This window comes from Centroberyx gerrardi, chromosome 2, assembly GCF_048128805.1.
Source record: "Centroberyx gerrardi isolate f3 chromosome 2, fCenGer3.hap1.cur.20231027, whole genome shotgun sequence".
NCBI classification, from domain to species: domain Eukaryota; kingdom Metazoa; phylum Chordata; class Actinopteri; order Beryciformes; family Berycidae; genus Centroberyx; species Centroberyx gerrardi.
The window spans coordinates 22,448,209-22,469,428 of NC_135998.1; the positions used below are offsets into that span (position 1 = coordinate 22,448,209).

Genomic DNA, 21,220 nt, shown 5'->3' on the forward strand with positions numbered 1-21,220 from the left:
TGTAAGGATAAAGTGTAATAATAATGCTCTTCTTTGAGGACATTTCACTGCATTCTCAGCTGAAGACTAGTGAGCATTTCTCATGTTCTCCCGTGTGTTTCTCTCTGTCACAGGGCAGGACAGGAGAGAGAGGCCCTGATGGTGCACCTGGCCCCCCAGGCCCTGAGGTCACTATTTGCACCTGAGACATGAACAAAAATAAGTACATACAATGCACAACTCTGTACTGCTGTCTTATAATACAAATCAATTCTTGAAACTTTTTCATTGATCAAAACAGGGTTTCCCTGGTGACATGGGACCACCAGGAGAGAACGGCCTTGAAGGACCAAAGGTGAGCAAGAAACATCATCTAGTCTGAGTTATCTATCGACTGTCATCTACACTTCTAATAATAATAATGATAATAATAATAATACAACAAAGATGTTACATGTGTGCAGCAGTGTATGCATGACTATTGAAGAGGTAAAGTGAGTATTAGTTACAATAACTAGTGGTTTAGTGTAACATGGTCTAATTGTTGTTTCAAAGACATTTCCACCACCCTAAGAATAATTTCTGGGAAAGGCACTGGCATACATAAACAGTTTATTCTTACGTGTTACCAGTCATTTGACATGTTGTTCTACTCATCCAGGGAAAGCCAGGAGCCAGAGGTTTGCCAGGACCAAGAGGGGTTCCCGGGTTAGAGGTACGACTCGCAGACACAGCCCACATTACAACAACCCCAAAGCAGAACAAGACATGAAACGTTATATGGCACAAACCCTGTTTTTGGTCCCAAAACATGATCAATGCTCATGACATCAATTTCATCTGTGTTTCCAGGGAGATGAAGGCCCTCTCGGACCACCAGGGCCGACAGGACTGGAGGTGAGTTGTGATTAGATAAACACCTAGAGTTGCTCGGCTGGTGGAAAGGAAGTAGAGAAAGCAGATGACAGGGATCAATCAGCCATGGCTGCTTTTTATTTAGGCTGAGCTCTTTATCTCAGCTGCCCAAGCCTTCAGGCCGTGGCTGCTTCGCCTCACTTCTCACTTTCTCACTTGTGTGTGTGTGTGTGTGTGTCCATGTCTGCATGCGGGCGTGTGCATGTGCACATCCGTTAAAGCCTGTGTGTTTGAACTGTGTTTCTTACAGAACAATCAAACTATGTCTCTGTGTGCACTGATAGGTCTCATTCATCCCCTTTACATGGTCTCAGTGCAGATACTGTGCAGACAGTGCCGTCCGCTGGCAGCCAAGACCCTGTTTAACTCACTGCCAGAAATAGGGAGAGAGCGCAAAATGGCACTCAGTCCATGGAAACACAACTGTAACATGAATCTAATTCCACTCGCATGCTTTGCAGTACGGCAAGCTAATTCATATTCAGCTGAAAAGTCTTGTAGTTAGCAGAACAACGGAACACTGGCATGCTGTCAGCTGCCGGCCTGCGACGAAGGCCCCGTTATGTAACTCCATGAGAGCAAAAGGAAAAGGCAGTGGGTGGGTAATATCATGTGAAATTGAGTCCAAAGTCATGTTCAACTTACGTTGAACAATATATGGCCTTGTCCAAGTCACGTGTAACTGAATTTTAGTTTAAGACTAGCTGAATCAGTCTTATGCAGCCTTTATGCAGTAGTATGCAAGCAGTATGCAGTGCTTAACTTAAATTAGGCATTGCAAAGTGTGTTGCACTGCATGGAAGTTATGAAATTTATCTAAGGAAACAAGTAGGTCATCGTTATGGAGTTTTCTTTGCTTGTATCAGGGAGAAGCTAGTATATCCAACTCCAACTATACTCTGCATATAGCTGGAGGTTTATGCGCTTGGTTAGCGTTTCTCTAGATGATGTTGCTCTCTTACAGTGAAGGACAGCATGCAGTCCCTGCTCTTGGCCACCAGGTGGTGATAACTGCCATCACCCAGTTTATAGCTGGTTGAATTTATAGCTGACATAAAGTGCTAGAAGATGTTAATGGACTAGAACAGAAATACAAACACTTGACATCATTTCTCAAGCACTTTATTGAATAATTAAGAAAACTTCAATGATTCAAATGCTTTTTTTAAAAGTTTGTCTCTATCAACGCTACTTATTTTTCAGCTGTCTTTGATTTTTTTTTTTTTTGCTACATGTTTTACTACCTCTCGCTTTTTTTTCTTCGTGCTCCCTGTCACCCCTTTCTCTCTCTCTCACATTCTCCACACTCTAGCCCCTTCAACTCCCCCCCCCCCCCGTCTCCCACTCACTCCTCCCTCTCATTCTCCGACCCCGACTCTCCCCCATCAGAGGGGAAGTGGTGTATGGCTCCTTCAGGAACTGTGGCCTGACCTCTGGCCAGGTGCCACAGGTCCTCCACCTCCTCCTCCACCTCCTCAGCCTCTTCAGTCAGCTGTCTTTTAGTCTCTTTCCTCTGCTCAGAGATACACCCTCTCTTTCTCTCAGTCTCCCTTTTTGTCATCTTTCTCACACTTTCTCAATCCATTTTCCTCCCTCTCTGTTGTGCTAATTCCACTTTTTCACTTCTCTCCTTTTAGTCTTTCTCTTAGTTTCCCCTGTATACTCCTCTCTTCTTTGTTTCTTTCTTCCTTTCTTTCTTTCTTTCTTTATTCCTTTCTTTCTTCATGTTATGTCAAGGAGACACATGGTTAGCGTGGTCAGACCTAGATATAAATCTAAATCAGGTGATAAGAAGTCACAAAAACAGATGGCTGCGGTCAACCCTGGAGAAACATGTTTAAGTATATATTTCACCAATGTCATATTCATTCTCATATTACTACACAAATCTGCTTTTACTGTGTGCTTCTGAATGAAATACAGCGTGAGTCTGTACTGTCTCGCACAAGCTGCCAACCATTCTGGAGTAAAACTTTGGGCTTGTTGAGTCATTTAATTCCCTAAGTCTGTAGGAGTTGGACACAGACTTTTCTGACCCAGAGTTGCTGCTGGTTAAAAAGCACTTAGCCCTCTCTTAACCCCAGAAATTGCTCTCTCTGCAAGAGGAACATTTGAGCGCCACTTACAGTCGCTGATTACTTGCACAGCCTGCCAAAGTGTCATTATTACCTGTGCATGCGGTTGCAATCTGTAAGCAAGAGCTGCAGACAACTTCTCAACTCTCTCTTCAAACTGTCATCTCATAGGAAAGAGGTCTTGTATATTCATCCAGACATTGTGAAGAATGTTGATGACCCCATTATTTATTATTATCACTCTTATTTGCTTTTTCAGGGTAGAATGGGAAGAAAAGGTTTTCCTGGGAAGATTGGACCAGAGGGAGTTAAGGTGAATAAAGAAAATCACAATACTCGAATACAGCTTGTTCTCAAAACATAATAAATGATTAAGTGATTGTTGTAAACAATTGACTAATAGCACATTCGTCCCTGCAGGGAGAACCCGGTATCACAGGAAAAGTTGGATCAGTGGGGGAAAGAGTAAGGAAGTCTGGCATGGCCACTTACTGTATAGAATAATTGCATTCTCTCCATCCACCCACCATCCATCCATCTATCTATTTATCCATCCATCCATCCATCCATTCATCAATCCATCCATCCAACCTTGAGTCTCTGTATTTCAGGGTTTGGTAGGTTTCATCGGACCTGTGGGAGAGACAGGACTGGCAGCAGAGAAGGTGAAATGGCTTGTTCTTTCCTTGCAATTTCATTGTAAGAAAGAAGCTCCTTTCTTATAGGAGCCATATGGACTTATCCTGCCTTTATAAGGGTGACTTTACAGACTGAATGTTGTGCATATGTATTTCTAGGGGGATCGAGGGGAGATGGGCCTGCCTGGACCACCTGGAGAAAAGGGATCAACGGTAAGATACAAGGAATTAGCGAATTCAACTTGATGAGGAATCAAAGTGCAGTGTTTTTTCAAACAGACAGAGCTCAGATAAGGTCTGGCGGGGCCCTGTGGTTTATCATGAAAGAGAGCCTAAGAAATGGTCATCTTACACTAAAATGTGCATGTTATTCCCATGGGAATATAGTGGTATCTGGGATTAAGTCAATAGCACAAGAATATGCAGAAGGGAAAAGCAGACACATCAGCTCTGAAGATGACTGAGGGCCGTGTTTACTAAGTGTTTGCAGTGGCATTAAGGCAGAGGAACTAACTTCTCACCCGGAGAAAGCCATGGCTGCTGTGTTATTTGTCCAAAGGCACAACATCTGCATTGACAAACCTTGTGTCAGCTCTTCATCTCGTCTCTGGCTCAGCTGCAGTGGGGAATCACAGTCTGCTCTCTCACCTGTGTAATGTTAAAAAGCCTTGCCACACATGTTTCACCTGGCAGACATGCACACTCAGTACAATACCTGAGGTGTAATGCCTCAGGTATTCTAATTGGAAAACTGCAACATACTTGATTTGCATATGTGGTCTTTATAAATCAGGGACTAAACTGGAAGCTGCGTCCATTAAGTGTTTGCGCTTCTCTTACTAATTACGGCCCCTAGAGTCGAAAAAAGTGTTGTCTTGGCTCTAATCAGTGTTTGACTACATGAAAGAATTAGCTGTTAGCAAGTGCTTTTATCTTTTGCAGTAAAGTATTTATCTACATTTATCTTCCATAGCTGGAATCTTGTTTCTCTGTCACCAATTCAATATTTTGCATAGTAGTTTACTTCACAAACAGTCCTCAAAGGCCAACTTGAACGAAAACACCTAGTTTGCTGTTTTAGGATGCCCCCTAACCTAAAAACTAGTAACTGGAGCTGAGGAGGATCACTGCTCTCCCAGAGAGAGCTTCATGCAGCCTTTCATAAAGTCATTTATTATTTCATCTCTAGTGCACTTGACTGGTTTCAAGACAGAATGGAGGTTGTGTTAAAGGCCCTCTCCCATCCATCCATACATTCACCCATCTATCCATCCATCCATCCATCCATCCATCTATCCCTCCAAAGCTTTTGAGGGTTCATGGGAAATCAGATCAGGCCTTACTCTACCCCTGTCCCACCCTTAGTCTGCCCCGTCAACCAAAGAGCGAGAAGCCTTCATGTAGTGGCTTCATTCAATATGGCCATCTACTGTACATGACTGGCTGGAGTGGAGAAGAAGTCAGTCATCATTCTTGTTGAAACACAGTGCAGTGTCCAGCTGGATTCCTCTGAGGACTTAACCATGCACGCGCATGTGCTCACACACAGCACACACACACGCACACACACACACACACACACACACACACAAGGAAGTGCTCTGTTGGCCCTTCCTCTCTATTTCTCTCAGCTGCAAAATAGAAACAGACCCTCTGGAAAAGACTGCATCATACAAAAGGAGCAGAGCTGACCAGCAGACATCTATATCTCGTAATAGAGAGCTCATACTGCTGGCTTTTATGATTTGTTTTAGAGTGTGTTTTGTGTAGAGGTACAGCATCAGAGCTGCCTACTGTGCTATATGAATATATGCATATTGGACAGATTTTAGTGGACTCTGTTTGTCTGAGTGAAAATAACCCCCATTATATATTTATCCTTTGACAAATGGTCTGGCCAAATACTTCTGCAATTTCCTATCAGATGAAGGAGAAGGAGAAGCAGCCAAATGCAGTATGTTTGCAGATGTAAAATCACCATCTCCTCAGTCTGTCTGTCTTTCTTTTCTCCCTAGTGTCTGTTAATGTTACAGTAGACGTACTCCCCAATGCTCCGAGCATTTCTGCAGATGTGTCTTTGTGCGCAAGCTACCCATCCCACAGCAGTGCTTCACTGTGTGTTCATCACACGAATGTGACCACCAGCAACCTATGCTACTCTATTACATATTCTATTTTTCTTTTCTCTATCCTAGTACTATTTGCTGCTGCAATGGCCCGATTTCCCCTCAGGGATGATTAAAGTTTCATCTCGTCTTACTCACCTAATCATTCACATCATGTGTGTGTGTGTGTGTGTGTGTGTGTGTGTGTGTGTGTGTGTGTGTGCGCGCGCCTGCCTGAAAGCTTTCCAGTTTATCTTCACCTCACACATAGCATTTCAATCTAGACATAAAATGAAACAAAACAGTTTGGAATGGGCTAATGTATTCAACACCTCTTGAATGTAAAGTTATTTTTGGAACAGAATTGATTTGGACAGAACTTCATCCCACAGATTTCAGACTCATATGTGTTTTGGAGGTATCAAAGGCTTTTGAGTTGTAGAAACACAAATAACTCCTGTTTTCTTGCCATTACTCATATTGTTTATTGGAGTTAATCAAGAGCAGAATGCGCTGTGTTGTTTCAGATGTATAATTAATCTATTGTGTGGGTGCGTGTGTGTGTGTCTGTGTGTGTGTGTGTGTGTGTGTGTGTGTGTGTGTGTGTGTGTGATAGGGTCACCCAGGGACACCAGGTGAGAGCGGGCCTTCAGGACCTCCTGGAAGACCAGTAAGTCACCAGTCTTTTACTTAGTTTCCTCCTCCTCCCTGTCTTTCACATCCAGCAGTATTTTGCAGTTGATATATGGGATGAGCTGTGATTTGGTCTACCATAGAGACTCCAGCTAGGGTTTGTCCCAGGCTTAGGTGACGAACATATGTGTCCTTATAAGTCACATCAGGAACCTGCTGGGTTGTGATCCCAAATCATCAGCACCTTTGTCTATGTCTGTGTGTGTTTACACAATGTGTCTTTTTGGTGTATAGGTATTCTAGCCAATACCCGCTTTCAGCACACGATAGTGGTATGAACTGTTAATAACCCACAGTCTGCAGCAGAAGTTCCTCCGAGCGTTATGAGAGCTGGCAGCCTCCCGCTGAAGCTGCATTACCCTCCTGTCAGTCAAAAGCCCAACACCTCCGACCAATTAGAAGTTGCCCCTGCCCCTGTTTCCCCTTGCTGCGGCCTTGCCACGGCCAGCTTTGACAGGGTGCGGGGCAAGCATTGGTGGAAGCTGGAGGCCACTGAGCCACCAAAACAAACATAAATACGGGGCTCTGGGGTGCGGAGGAACGGGATTCCAGAGCGGGCCCGTTAATTGGTGTGAGTGACAGATCTGACAACAAACCCCATAGTGTGTTCCCGAGGTCAGCCTGCCCCCCAGGGTCAGCAAGCAGGGGGCTCTGTGCTCTGTCAGTTTAAACCTTTGTTTTATCTCTCCTTCCCCCTCTCCTTTCCCCTTCTCTTTTCCTCTTCATCCCCCTTTTCTTTTGTTCCTCAGGGCCCCCCTGGATCTCGTGGGCCGATCGGTACCAGAGGACCCAAAGGCAGACGGGTAAGCTTTAAGTTTCACACCTGCAATTCCTGCAGCTTAGCTGTCAAGTGGTGTTCTGCAGTCAGTATGGTGCAGTGCCCAGCCTGTGGAGTAGTCCATACACCCGGCAAATGGTCTGTCCTCATATACATGACTGGGTTTGTTTATGTATGTATGTGTGTTTGTATGTGTCTGTATATTGTCTGTGTGTGTGTGTGTGTGTGTGTGTGTGTGTGTGTGTGTGTGTGTGTGTGTCTGTCCATCTATCTATCTATGTGTCTATGTGTGTCTGTATGCATGTGTGTGTGCCATGTGCCATTGCTGTCGTCGAGCCATAGGAAAAAGTTTAGTGGGGCACATAATGAAGTGATATGGAACTGCCTCTGCAGTGATGTCATGTGTGTTTACTGGACATGGGTGCTTGCATAACACATTCTTGGGGTCAGAGTTACAGAGAGTGAGTCTTTTTCATCCTTGTCAGAAGTCAGAGCTCATTATAACTGCTGGAAGAGCTCCAGTGATATAAAACAAACAGCTCATTTTTTTATTCCATAAAAACGGAACAATGACTAGTTATAGCAAGGACCAGCCGTTGGTCCAGCTACATGACATTTTTCATGGAAAATGTGACCTGGCTGTTGTTGATTATAGTGACAAGCGGCTGTTCTGGAGGCCATTTTACAGACAAATGTACTGTAGTGATTAGGGAAACAGGCTGTGCTCCCAGTGTCAGAAACCTCCCGGAGGGCAAACATGGGCTCATATCTACTCTGAGCTGTAGGACATGAGTCCTGCTTCCAGGCTGTTCAGTCAGTCTGGGTCAGCACAGGGCTCCACACCAATAAAGCATGGTCCCTATTAGTGCAGCAGCAGCTTTTGGCCGTGTAATCTTTTCAGAATCAAAAGCTGTTGATCTCATGGTTTTCCATTTGTCTGAATAAAGTATTAGATAATGGTGTAATTCCTACTGTATAGGAATTCTGATATTGTTGCCATTTTTCCTTGTTAGACCCAGAAAAAACAAGACTTTAAACATTAACCTTGATTGAGTACAGTCATAAATACATTTTACAAGTTCCTAGTATGAATAATTCTACTGTAAAAACATCTCTATGGTGGCCTAAAACATTTGTCATATTGAGAAATGGTAGGACACTATCTAGGTAAACTAAATTAACTGTGAATCAAGTGTGCTACATTGTGTTTCTAGCTTTTTAAACAAAAGGAAAAATAATATAGACACAAATTACTGCTACGGCTCTCTAGGCTGGGTGAAAACAAAATCAGAGGACTCCTTTTTCTGGGAAAATGAAAACAAAGGCGAATTTCAGCTGGAATTTTTACCTGGCTAAATATCACTGACAGAAATCATGACTTTTGGGAGCAGATCAAATTTATGGCGGTGCTCAGGTATCGTTACTTAGACCTCCCCTGGCAAAACTAATACCGTCTGAAATGGCTCAAGTTATGTTTACCATGCAGTTCATTATCTATGGAGCAGCAGCAGATTGATGACATTGTCACAGATTCTAGTCTTAGTTCTCTGGTTTCTGGTTTTGAAAGAGACCATAAGAATAACATGCAGTCTATGAATTCTTCAATTCACAGTTCATTGACAGATTTAAAGCTGATTCATGGAGAATGAAGTGGCTTTGGTTCATAGAAAAAAATAGGGTGATGATGATGATGAATGTTAATAATGATGATGGTGATGGCAGTATTGCACGGATGCAGTTGACAGTAGAGATGATGTTTTTGATGCCAGAGTAGCTAGATTTGGTGCATTGAATGGAAACACTTCAGCTACTGCTGGCAATATAATTCTCTCTATCCTTGATATGCTCCCTTGTGGTATGCAGACCCTGTCTCCAACCTTTTTCAAAGCCTTTTAATGGATGTCTTTTATAGCTGAGGTCCATGGACTCTCCATGGAGCCAGCTGGCAGGTGGGATGAAATAGCATTGAGCTTCTTTGTCTGGGCCCTCCATGGGAGATGGGCCTGACTGTGTTTGGCCTGGATACACTCGCATGTCTCAAGCTGTGTTTTCAATTAATGCTAATGTCAGCAGCTTCCACTGCCAGTAAATCTGCCTGCTGCTCCATGACCTATACTGGGTAGTCTCAGCCGAGATACCTGAGTGTAGCAAGGCAGAAGACTTCACATAAAGGTGGTTCTACCACACACATGTGAATGTGCGCAAACACACACATACACACATGGATGCCCACACACACACACACGCACACATACATGCAGAAACATTCATATAGAGGACAAGCTCTATGATGTGTTTGACACCAAAAGCAGCGGGACTGTTAACCCAAATATCTCATGTTCATGCAACCAACTTAAAATGTATATAATAAAAGTCCCCCATATCTAAAATATTTATCTCTTAATTCACCTGGCCAAACAAAATGTCCCATTTGTGTAGAGATATAATAAGATATAATAAAGTGCAATACAAAACTTCATTTCAGGACTGGACTTCATTTCAGAGGTTCTTAGAGGGCCAATCCGCTTGCCTTCTGATTTGTCTGTCCATGACAAAACACTCTTGGGTCTAGATGCCCCCACTGAGACGGACAAGTCACCATCTCTTTTGATGAAACGGGGGGATAAGGAAGGAGGATGATTTGTGTAAATGCCCTCATTGCTCCACAGGAAGGACTGTGTCTCTCATTCATCTTTCATCTTAGAATCAGATGATTTCAACTCTGTACACTGAGACTGTACACCCAAATCCTTTTACGTACATTTCAGATTGTAATACCATATGTCTTTTAGATGTTAGCTCCCTGGCTTGAGGCACAGGGCCTTAACATGCTGACAGAAACGTGATATTTGTCCTGACAGAAACATTTTCTACCGTGGAAATATTGGGGCATAGAGGACAGCAGGAGATGAGACTGCATGTGGGCATCAAACCACCAACACCTAGGAAACCGAAGGAGAAACCACACTACTCTCTCTCTCTCTCTCTCTCTCTCTCTCTCTCTCTCTCTCTCTCTCTCTCTCTCTCTCTCTCTCTCTCTCTCTTTCAAATGTCCATCACATTTCCAAAAACCAAAGTTCTAGCCATCTAGTGGATGTCTGCCATGAAGAATCACCAATCTAACCATGCATTATATCTAATAACTTCACTCACGATAACCGACCTACAAATTCTCAGCTAATGTTTTCCATATTGAAGAACATAGTGATGTCATCATGCAAATCATCTCTCCCTCTTGGTGGTTAGCGTTAAGCTAGTTCACGTTGATGTTTTGGATTGTTTTGAATCCATGCTCTTGGTGTGTCTTGTGTGTTTTTCTGTGGCCTGATAAGGTGAAATAGTCTCCCTACACATTAGCTAATCAGGCTATGTAAACGTAAGCAGTGGGTAGTAGGTACCCCAGACAGGAATGTTAATGAGTGCTGCTCATCCAGCTCTATGTATTAATAGGCTTATAGCACTTCAGCTAGCGGTGTTCTCCCTGCATGGGCCAAACTCCCACTGTGCCCAGTCATCAACCACTCACACTCATGCTGCCTGTGTGGCTGCGTCATATTGAATTCTCCTCCTCCTTAAAGATTACTAACGGTCCCGAGAGAATCATGGTTTCCCCTCTTGTTTTTCATAATCACTATTAGCCAAGCATGACCCATAGAGTGTCACATCACTGATCATCTGCCAGTGAGGATCTTCTCAGTGTCAGTGAGCCGGCCCGTCCGGAGCACAGAGGAGGAACCTTCTTCAGGCGCAGGTGCAGAGCAGATGGACTCTATTGGTCCACTGCCTGGCTCCCATTTATTATCACTGCTCATTGGCCTAGTGGGCCTTTAAGCACTTTAGATTGATTATGTTTGACAGATGTGCCCATGTAACCTAAACAGTCAGACTGTTCTGAAGGTGTGTGTGTATTTAAGTGTGAACAGTATGTATCTCTCTCTCTCTCTCTGTGTGTGTGTGTGTGTGTGTGTGTGTGTGTGTGTGTGTGTGTGTGTGTCCTGATTTTGGTGCTAAAATGCAACTCAGAGAGACCAGTGACCTCTGTAGATTAGTGCCATGTGTGACACCCTGCAGAGAGGCCAATAGCCTTCTTTTATGTAGTGTCTCTCAGTCAATCTCGCACACACACACTCACACATACACACATCAACATATGCACACATACACACACGCGCATGTGCACACACCAAGATGTATTTACTGCTCAGTGTACATTATGTACTTCCGTATTTATCCTGAGAAGTGTGGTTTGTGGCACAGCGGCGCTCACGCTGCCTCTGACATGGAGCTATTATTGGTGACAACTTAGTTACATGCAGTGTTTATGTTGTGGCTGTCTGGCTGTGTTACAGTGACCTCTGTTGGTGAAGTGACAGTTGTCTTGTGTTTCAGGGAGCAAGAGGGCCTGACGGTCCAACAGGAGAGCTGGGGTTAGAGGGCAAGAAGGTAAGAATTATGGTGGGGTCAAAGGTCACTTCATCAACTGCATTATATCCAAGTAAGGTGTAAGAGCATGGCTTAAGAGTGTACAGTAGATCTATATTTATCCAATGTAACTGCTCCGCTGAATGGGCACAATGACCAGAAATGCCATAGGAAAAGTATTGCATTGATTGTGTATAATTATTGGAATTTCCTTGTTTATATTTAATGCTGGAAACATTCAAGTAAATCAGACTGTACAGACACAAGAGTAATGATCATAATGTTGGACAGGAATTTTAAAATGACTTTGAATATTTCATTTTCCCAAACAAACTCCATCGGCGTGGGGGATGGATAAATTATAAAAATTCTAGTGCATTAAACATAGTTGATCCAAAATACACAAATAGACACTTAGAAGAAATGCATCTTGGAACTCCAAACAAATTGCATGCTTAAGCTCCTCTGCATCCATCAGTCAAGGCAGGGAATATACATTGGCACGGTTCAACTCATCGCTTTCTCTCATCCCTCTCTCGCTCCACAGGGTCCTGACGGTCCTCCAGGAAAAATAGGTTTCCCTGGACCAGAGGTAAAGCACTGGTGTGCTTTTGTAGTTTTCCACTCCTCTCTCTCGTATATTATTGGTGCTTATGTTCCTCTGGAGAGGCTGGGCAGCAGCCTGATTTAGAGGCACTACATGATGCCTACAATGTCTAAGACCTTAGTCTAAAGCAACGTATTACTGTGAAGGAGACTGGGAGGTTTCTGTCTTTGTCAGGTTTCTACAAGTGAGACAAAGAGACTATGTATTAATTTACTTCTTTGTCCGTTCACAAGTCTTGGACAACAATGGTTTTGTGAGCATCTCAGATCTTATGCAGATGAATCCTGCTAATTTATCCTATTCTTAGATATTCTTCTTTTTATTCTGTCACTCCAGGGAAAGATTGGAGAGCCAGGGGAAGCTGGGCCTAAAGGCTTTCCTGTGAGTACTTTATGCTCTACACACACACACACACACACACACACACATCAGCTGATATGCAGGGGAAAACCACATACATACACCCATGAGACAATCACTCACATCATGCGAGGAACAAGACTTAGTAACACTGATGGCCCCCAGGCATCAGCCTCATATTTATGTATTATAGTCCTCTATGCATATTGAATTCAACGTAATGCCAGACCTGTGCATCCATACTGCAAATGCCTGAAGATGGGGTTTGTTCGTGTTGTGTGTGTGTGTGTGTAGGTGTGTGTGTGTGCATATATATTCTAAACTCACTGACCCCTCGATCTCTAGGGTGTCCAAGGGCCCTCAGGACCTCCAGGGGACAAAGGAATAGCTGGCGAGCCGGTAAGACCCTCCATCCCTCTCTCCGTCCCTCCATCTTTTTCTTCATATGCAATGTGTGGGAGGAGGGGCTGATATCTGCTTGGAGTGCATTATGTCTTGCTGTTGGCTTGCTATTGCTGTTGTTGTGCTGGTGTGTTGGTGTGTGTCTTTTAAGCAGATGTTTCATTAAAGAACATCAAAAGTCAAAGTCTCTTTCTCTCCTCTTTGTCCATCTTCTCAGCATCTTTATACCTCCCCCTGTATCCTTCAATATCCTTTACTCTCTTACTCTCTCTCTCATCCTGCTCTCTCAATCACGGCCCAATCTTTCGCAATAGTCTCCCTCGGACTTACCATCGATCCATCGTCAACCTTTTCCTCTCCCTTCTTATAACCATACTTACCAGTTTTATTAGAACCTCTTTGGCAACCAACAGCAGCCTGATTCTCTCTGGCCAGCCCTGTTAACACAGCCAGCAGCTAGTTTATAAGACATATATTAACATCTATTAAAAATTTATTAGCCTGTATTAAATGTTTCCTGCAGGGTAGCCAGGGAATTGTCTCATCCTTCACACATCTGTTCTGGAGTGGCAGGCAAGCAGACGGCAAGCAGCAGGCTTGCTGGCTAGCTGGGTGACTGGATGGATGTTTGAAAGAGACACAGCTCACTTGGAGAAGTGCTGCATCAGTGAAATCCCAGGGAATAGAGATGTGACAGTTAGAGGGGAATCTCTGTATAGTGTAAAACCGTTATTATAAAACAGATTCGCAATACTACGACTGATTCTACTTTATGAGCACTGAGAGGAGCAGAGGAGAAAGAGATGGATAGAAAATGTGTGCGGCATTATGCATGCACACTAACTGTAGCACACCAGTACTAGTTGACAGTCACCCATGCCCTCTGTTTTCCACATGAATAAACCACAGGACGATGCTCCTGTTTCCTATTAAAGCACGTGCATCTCTAACCGTGACTATCTGAAGAAGACACTCAGGCCTACTGTATACAGTTTACCTCATACAGTTTACCGTTTATACCTACACAGCACAGTAGACCTGCCCAGTAGAACCTCCAACCTCTCTGGGCTGGAGATTGTTTAGGAGAATGAAGTGTGTGTGTAATGGTGAAATGTATTAGAATTCAAAATGTATTTTAGTTTGCAGTGGCCTTTTTTTTGCATTTTAAGTGGTAATATCCAATCCAACAATTATTTACAAGATATATAATATATGTTTTCATCAGCACAGTTTTAGTTCAACAGTTAGTTTGAATTCAGACAGGCTGCTATGGTTAACTGTAAATAACATTCTACCACAGTGAGAGGAGAAGTGGAGTTTCCCCAACACCAGCAACTATAAATACTAATCCCCCCTTTTGTTGTTCATGATGATCTCTTTCCCTTCCTCCTCATCCATCTCTATTTCCCAGGCTGTGCAGCTGCTTTCATAGACTAAACGGTTCTGAGCTCTGCTGTTAACTTGTGTGGACTCACAGTGAATGAGAGATCACACAGGTGACCTCAAGTATAACCTAACTATTGTTTAGATTGGATGAGAATCAACCAAGGAGCAACTGACATTTATATGCATCGAGACAGAGAAATATTCTTAGCAAAGCACCAGTGTATTTGAGCAGCATAATTACTCCATTCAATCCAAACTCAGTACAGATGTTTTATGGGCTGATCTGGCACTGGACTCGCAATCCACATTAGCCAGAGCCTCCCTTTTTTGTTTGTTTGTTTGTTTGTTTGTTTCATAAATGTATAGCGCTAAATGGGATCTGATGGTCATTAGTATGAAATAGTACTGGTTGCTTTTTTGTCTGACTGTCATCTCAGTGTTTGTGTTGTCGTCCATAGGGACCCTCTGGGCCACCAGGGACTGTGGGACTGCTGGGAGAAATTGGTTTGAAGGTGAGAGAGGGAGCAAACACACACTTGCAGACACATGCATGCGCCCATATCCACATACATAAGTACACACACACACACACACAATCTGGGTATTGTGAAGTCTAAATGGTTAAATATGTCTAGCTTGTTGATACTGTGCCAGGGAGACATCTGTTCACCTTACTCCAATGAATCATTAATGCTCTCTGATTCAAGTAATCTGTCCTATTAAACTAATTAACCCACATTACGAAAGAGTCCTCTCTCTCTCTCTCTCTCTCTCTCTCTCTCTCTCTCTCTCTCTCTCTCTCTCTCTCCCCCCCTTCTTTCTCTGGAAATCACCCATGATGTATTGTATCTAAAGCCAAAGAGTCATTAGCCTTCAATCGGCCAAGTCATTCAACCCTCTCCTCTCTCCTTCTCTTTCCTACTAATTTCCAAGGGTCCTCCGGGCAAGGTGGGCGAACCAGGACTGCCAGGCGAGCCAGGGGAGAAGGTGAGACGTAGTAGCAATATAGTTTTTCAATATATAGCAATATTTTTTTTGCATTCCACACTAGCCTAGGATAGCGGTTCACATCAAGGTTTAGTATAAACGAATGCATGCATTACATACGCATGTGCACGCACACACACACACACACACACTTGGATGCACACACAGATGAGCAAGCTGTGATACAGTTGGCTGCCCCTCCATATAAATTCAGTAGTGTGTGTAGTTTCATTGTTCATAAATCCCTCGAGGCCCGTGAATGAGCTTGGGGTCACTGTGAACACAGCAGCCCCTTCACTACTTCACTATAAACCACCGGCAGGCCGGCAGGGACACACAGGCCTTTTGATCAACCCCAGAACAGTCTGTGACAGCTTTGATGGTCAATTTTTCCCTGTCAGAAATTGTCCACGTTTAAATGAGCACTTTGTTAAATGTGGGCCATCGTTTAAGATGTATGCTGTCATGTTAAAGAAAATATACTGTCTGTCTCTTGATTTGTGTGTGTGTGTGTGTGCTCATGTGCGTGTGTGTGTGTGTGTGTGTGTGTGTGTGTGTGTGTGTGTGTGTGTGTGTGTGTCAGGGAGCCATCGGACTCACTGGGAACATCGGAGAGCAGGGACTGATAGGACAGCGGGTATGTGTATCAGCTTTAAACTATCAAATATTTTGCATTCCTAACAGGTAGAGCTGCTGTTCTTTATTAGTCATTAGTGGCTTAACCCCTAACCTGTATGTGTGTTTATGTGTGTTTATATGTGTGTGTGTGTGTGTGTGTGTGTGTGTACACAGGGAGAGCCAGGCCTGGAGGGGGAGGCTGGTCCAGCTGGTCCTGATGGAGTCAAGGTAAGGTGTTTTCCCCAGATGTCTTGGATTATTAGAACATGGGGACACCAACTCCAAAACTACTAACTGTAGGGGGCAGTAATAACTCAACCTGCCCTCTTTCTGAATATTTTAGTTAAAGGAACTTTAAATATAGTGGTATTCCTTAGCCTTTTTTTGTTATGTGTATGCCTAGGGTGAAAAAGGTGACATGGGTCAGGAGGGCGACAAAGGAGACAAGGGTGAAATTGGACTAAAGGGAAAAGAAGGCCCACCTGGAAATCCTGGACTCACTGGCGTCAGGGTAAGTGACCTATCTTGTTGCTAACATTCATACACACACACACACACACACATTTCTTCTAAATTGATTATCATTGACTCTGAAACCACGCCTTTAGCTGTTCTTGCCTCTTTTTCTTTCTATAGGGTCAAGAGGGTAAATCTGGCAAGATAGGAGAAAGAGGCAAACTAGGGTCAAAGGTAACGACCTTAAATCATCTCTGTCACCAGTTTCATGCCAATATGTTCACTCAGTAGCCATCAATATTCTTGTAATTGAGAGTTCTGTGACTCTTTTTTGTATGTATAGGGGGCCAAAGGTCACCTCGGTCACCTTGGGGAGACTGGACTAGTGGGGAAGACAGGACCACCAGGGTTCGTCGGGCCTAAGGGGTCCAGAGGAACCATTGGACATGTGGTAAAGTAGACCAATAATGCTACAGATATTTATCAATGATGTTTGAAATCACAAGTACTGTACAGAACTACTTAGAAAGCCTTCTAGGAAAGTCTAATGTTCAAAAGTGTTGATAGTGTGACTGAAGAGGCAACCTGTTGCTCTCTCTAGGGCGCTCCTGGTCGAATGGGTCAACAGGGGGAAATTGGCCTTGCAGGTTATGAGGTGAGTTACTGTAAACCCAGAGCTTTTTACAGGTTGGCTCGATGTGGATGGATATTACACATTAAACATGCCTGTCATGGGGCGTCCTGGTGGCTCAGTGGTCTAAGGCATGCATCACGTAACCGTCCTGGGTTCAAATCCGGCCCAGGACCTTTGTCGCATGTCATCCCCCTTTGGCTTTCCCAATGTTTCCTGTCTCTCTACTTGCCCAAAAAAGAATCTTAAAAAAAAAAAAAATATGCCTGTCATGTTTACGTGCAAGTATGAGTTCATTAGTCATTCAACCTTATTGTTTATGTCTGTCTTTGCAGGGCCATCAGGGACCCCAGGGCCCCATGGGGCCTCCAGGACCAAAAGGTGAAAAGGTACTCCTCGCTCACTTTATGTCTAACACTGTTTGATCTTTGTCCTTCCGTCTTATCTTCAGTCAGATCCTCAGATCTTTTCCCAACACCACCCAGATACCTGCATACTGTCTGCATTGACCTCGATTGACCTGAAAGCGAAATCACCAAATGTTTTTCATTTGAGCTTTGAAACAAACATCCCAAAATACACCTCTCTCTGTAAGCAGTTTATACTCATCAAACCTGCTTTTAATGTCCTAGTGCCTTCATCAAAGACAACCTGCTGTAAATACAACATGGCTTTTATTTTACACAAAGGCAGAAAGATACAAAAGGAGAATTGTCAGGGCATACACAAGCTAAACCTTCCAACATCCATGAGATTTTAGGATTTAAACTTATTTATGTTTAAAGGGCTTAATACAGTTCACTGCAACAAGGTTGTGTTGTCTGATATAAAACATCTCAATTTTCACTGTTTTGATCTTCATCGGCAGGGCGAGCAGGGGGATGATGGGAAAGTGGAGGGTCCTCCTGGTCCTCTGGGTGACTTAGTAAGGAACTCCTCACTTACTTTTCTCTTCCTTGTATGGTATGCTATAAGCTTGTAAAAATAGTCTGCATTTTACTCATATATCTCCTGTTTTACCAGGGACCTCCTGGTGACAGGGGAGAGAGAGGTGAATCAGGAGATCCAGGATACATAGTGAGTATCATCGCTTAGCCTGGCTGATCTGAAAATGATCCATGTGGGTTTATGTGTTAATATACTCTGACTTTGTTTCAGGGTCAAGTTGGTGTGGACGGACAGAGAGGCAAATCTGGGGCTCCTGGACTACCTGTGAGTATGAAGACTTCGACTTATTATTGCTGTCCTGAACTTACACAACCTACATCAGCAGTCACGCTCACACTGGTTGTCATTAACATAATTGCCGATTTCAGGGACACCCTGGACCTCGCGGGCAACAAGGACCCAAAGGGGCCAAAGGAGATCAAGTAAGGATGTCAAAACAAAAACATTTTGGGTGCTCACTGTGTGTGGAAGAGGGTGTGCCTGCCTGTGCATGCATGTATGAAGTGTTCCACTTTGATATGCGGTCCTATTCATCATCTGCAGCACATTAGTTCAGTCCAAACCCTTGGCTTTTCCCATTGTTCAATCTGTCATCAAACCGCTGAGCTGTGCAGAAATACACATTTAACCACTTAGAACATGGACTGCCAAACATGAGGGCTTTAGATATGCTAAAGCCTTTACAGACTGTAAGTTAACACTGTCATCCCTGTTTAATGAGACTAAGATCAATTCAGTTAAAGGGACATTAAGTAATCTGACTTTTACTGACCTCTATTGGTGACCAAGGAACATCAACAGGTCTCTGGCACAGCTTACGGTGGCCTGTAATTGACATAAATAGTAAAGTAAGCTAGCTAATTAGTGCAGAGATCCAACAGAAACATCTAGTAAAGAGGTAATAAATCACCAAGCTAAATACTGGAATGATAATACTGCGTTGTTTTTTGCTTTTTTTGGTACTGATCAACAACCCTATCAAATCCCTGCAGATATATTATGGGACAGTAATAATCTTACTTATTGCATCTTTAAGACTGTGTTTCTTTCTCTCTCTCCTCAGGGTCAGAAAGGCAAACAGGGACATATAGGACAAAAAGGAGCCAGAGGGTCACTGGTAAGGCAACGAGGCCCGTACATCCACACCTGCTCCAATGTCTATTTCTGGGGTTTGTTTAAGTAACACTTCATTGCAATAGACAGAGGTTTGGCTTACTCTCAGCTATGACTGTAAATGGTATGTATTCTAGACTGGAACTCTTGGAAACAAGGCAAAGACAATATACTTATAAAGAAAGTCATAAAGAGACTAACCTACACAGAAGAAAACGGAAATTTACAGATTTTCTCAAGTCAAGACAGATGAAAAAGGTGTATCAAAGAGAAGTCAATAACACACACTCTCCTGCTACGTATTAGTGTGTAGATTTCTGATGAGCTCTCCCCTCTCCCCCTTCTCCTCAGGGTGTGGTTGGTTTCCCTGGTCCCAGAGGTGTGGTGGGCCGAGAGGGGCAGGAGGGTGTGCCCGGGGTGGATGGAGTCCCAGGGAAGGATGGCAGCAAAGGCATGCCGGTGAGACAAAGCAATATACGCCTAATTATCACTTCTTAACCGATCTTCCTTAAAAAAAATGTATGTGCTGTTTGTTTTATGGATTAGTTGGTGTCACTATTCTTCTCACTTTCTCGATATGTCTGTAGGGAGAGCATGGTGATGATGGGGTGGTTGGTCTTCCTGGCAGTGCTGGTCCACGTGGTAAAACTGGCGTTCCTGGACTTCGAGGCGATCAGGGGACCTTTGGGCTAAAGGTAAGAGGGAAAAGTGGTACGTTGACACTGTACGAAGGGAAACAAATGTTAAACGCATAGAATAACTGTAACAATATACTGTAGTTGCTAGTGGGCAATAGCTTACTCGTTCTGGAAAGAACTGTGTGTTACTATGCAATGGTTGTATTGGGATCACGACTTGAAATATTTTAACTGCACACCAATCACTCAATCATTAATTTATTCATTCATCCATCCAGGGTGAGCGGGGTCTTCGAGGCCAGGCTGGACCCCCAGGGAAGAGAGGCTTCAGGGGTGGGATGGGACTGCCAGGGCCACAAGGAGACCAGGGGCCTAAAGGACAACCTGTAAGTAGCAGCTGCAGATCAATCTACGCACAGTTAAGCAAATGTAATACTGTTTGTACTGTACTGTCACTTGTTTAAGATTTGATTCCATGACATTTCTTTGTGTTTGTGTTTCTCTTGGAGAATTGTGTTGAAATTGGAGATTGTGTAACTTCATGCTTGACTGATTTGTTGTTCAGGGTGACACAGGGGAAGCAGGTTTTCCAGGCATTCTGGGAGTTCTTGGACCAAAGGTATGTTCAGCACCCAACTCCAGCACACCTTCTACATTCCATCCTCACCACATGTGCACAGAACAGTCCCATAAAACACGATTGTTAAAATCCCAAAACAAACCAAATGCTGTTTTGCAGTTTCGGTGAACATGATCCCTGTGCTCCGACTGTAGCTCAGATACCCACTGGGTCATTTAACACCAGACTGTGTTTTGATACTAAATCTCCACCATTAAAAAGTAGCACTCATCCCACAGGGGTAACGGAAGATTTGCGGCTTCTTAGCGAGTCAGCCTCTGAATCACCACTGGTGCTCTTCATACAGCAGTAAAGCTCCTCCAACATGGCCAAATACAGCTGTTTAAATATGACCCGCTCTGCACTGGGTCGGGGCACCGTAAATCACACGCATACTTACAAACACATTGTGATGATATGCATGGATGCATGCATGCACAAACACACACACACACACACACACACACAAAAGGGATTCAGCTGTCACTTTGAGAGATAACTAAAGATCATATGAGTCTTTGAAGTCGGGTTTGGTTTATCTTTAGAATGTGATTTGTTAGATTTTGCTAGAATGTGATTTGTTAGCCTTTTGGGAAGAGCGGTATGGTATTCATTTCTGAATGGTTTGTTTGACCACTTCACCACAGGTAATCACACTTAGGGAATCTTTACAGGGAGTGGGCTAATCTCTCACTATTGATTTTTTACAATGGCTTGTTTTTTGGATTCACATCTAGTCTGGGCATAGCAGCCATTGGCTGTGGCTAAGCTGTGTTCAATTAAGAATGTCATGGTGTCATGATGCAACTTTATTAATTACATTTCATTTTGATAATTAGACAATTAACAA

The 21,220-nt window shown here is 43.5% G+C and overlaps 1 protein-coding gene across 1 annotated transcript in view; it reads left to right on the top strand.

The window, feature by feature from the left end:
- Positions 1–21,220, top strand: part of col27a1a (collagen, type XXVII, alpha 1a) — a 75,774-nt gene that overhangs the window by 49,369 nt on the left and 5,185 nt on the right. Inside the window, exons 19-50 of the mRNA XM_071895804.2 lie at positions 114–167; positions 281–334; positions 641–694; positions 832–876; positions 3,229–3,282; positions 3,390–3,434; positions 3,581–3,634; positions 3,767–3,820; positions 6,329–6,382; positions 7,155–7,208; positions 11,573–11,626; positions 12,153–12,197; positions 12,549–12,593; positions 12,918–12,971; positions 14,819–14,872; positions 15,294–15,347; positions 15,931–15,984; positions 16,140–16,193; positions 16,369–16,476; positions 16,602–16,655; positions 16,765–16,872; positions 17,023–17,076; positions 17,388–17,441; positions 17,921–17,977; positions 18,076–18,129; positions 18,211–18,264; positions 18,369–18,422; positions 19,064–19,117; positions 19,465–19,572; positions 19,701–19,808; positions 20,030–20,137; positions 20,317–20,370. Of these exons, the coding sequence (XP_071751905.2) occupies positions 114–167; positions 281–334; positions 641–694; positions 832–876; positions 3,229–3,282; positions 3,390–3,434; positions 3,581–3,634; positions 3,767–3,820; positions 6,329–6,382; positions 7,155–7,208; positions 11,573–11,626; positions 12,153–12,197; positions 12,549–12,593; positions 12,918–12,971; positions 14,819–14,872; positions 15,294–15,347; positions 15,931–15,984; positions 16,140–16,193; positions 16,369–16,476; positions 16,602–16,655; positions 16,765–16,872; positions 17,023–17,076; positions 17,388–17,441; positions 17,921–17,977; positions 18,076–18,129; positions 18,211–18,264; positions 18,369–18,422; positions 19,064–19,117; positions 19,465–19,572; positions 19,701–19,808; positions 20,030–20,137; positions 20,317–20,370 (1,965 nt within the window). The remainder of the gene's footprint in view (positions 1–113; positions 168–280; positions 335–640; positions 695–831; positions 877–3,228; positions 3,283–3,389; positions 3,435–3,580; positions 3,635–3,766; positions 3,821–6,328; positions 6,383–7,154; positions 7,209–11,572; positions 11,627–12,152; positions 12,198–12,548; positions 12,594–12,917; positions 12,972–14,818; positions 14,873–15,293; positions 15,348–15,930; positions 15,985–16,139; positions 16,194–16,368; positions 16,477–16,601; positions 16,656–16,764; positions 16,873–17,022; positions 17,077–17,387; positions 17,442–17,920; positions 17,978–18,075; positions 18,130–18,210; positions 18,265–18,368; positions 18,423–19,063; positions 19,118–19,464; positions 19,573–19,700; positions 19,809–20,029; positions 20,138–20,316; positions 20,371–21,220) is intronic.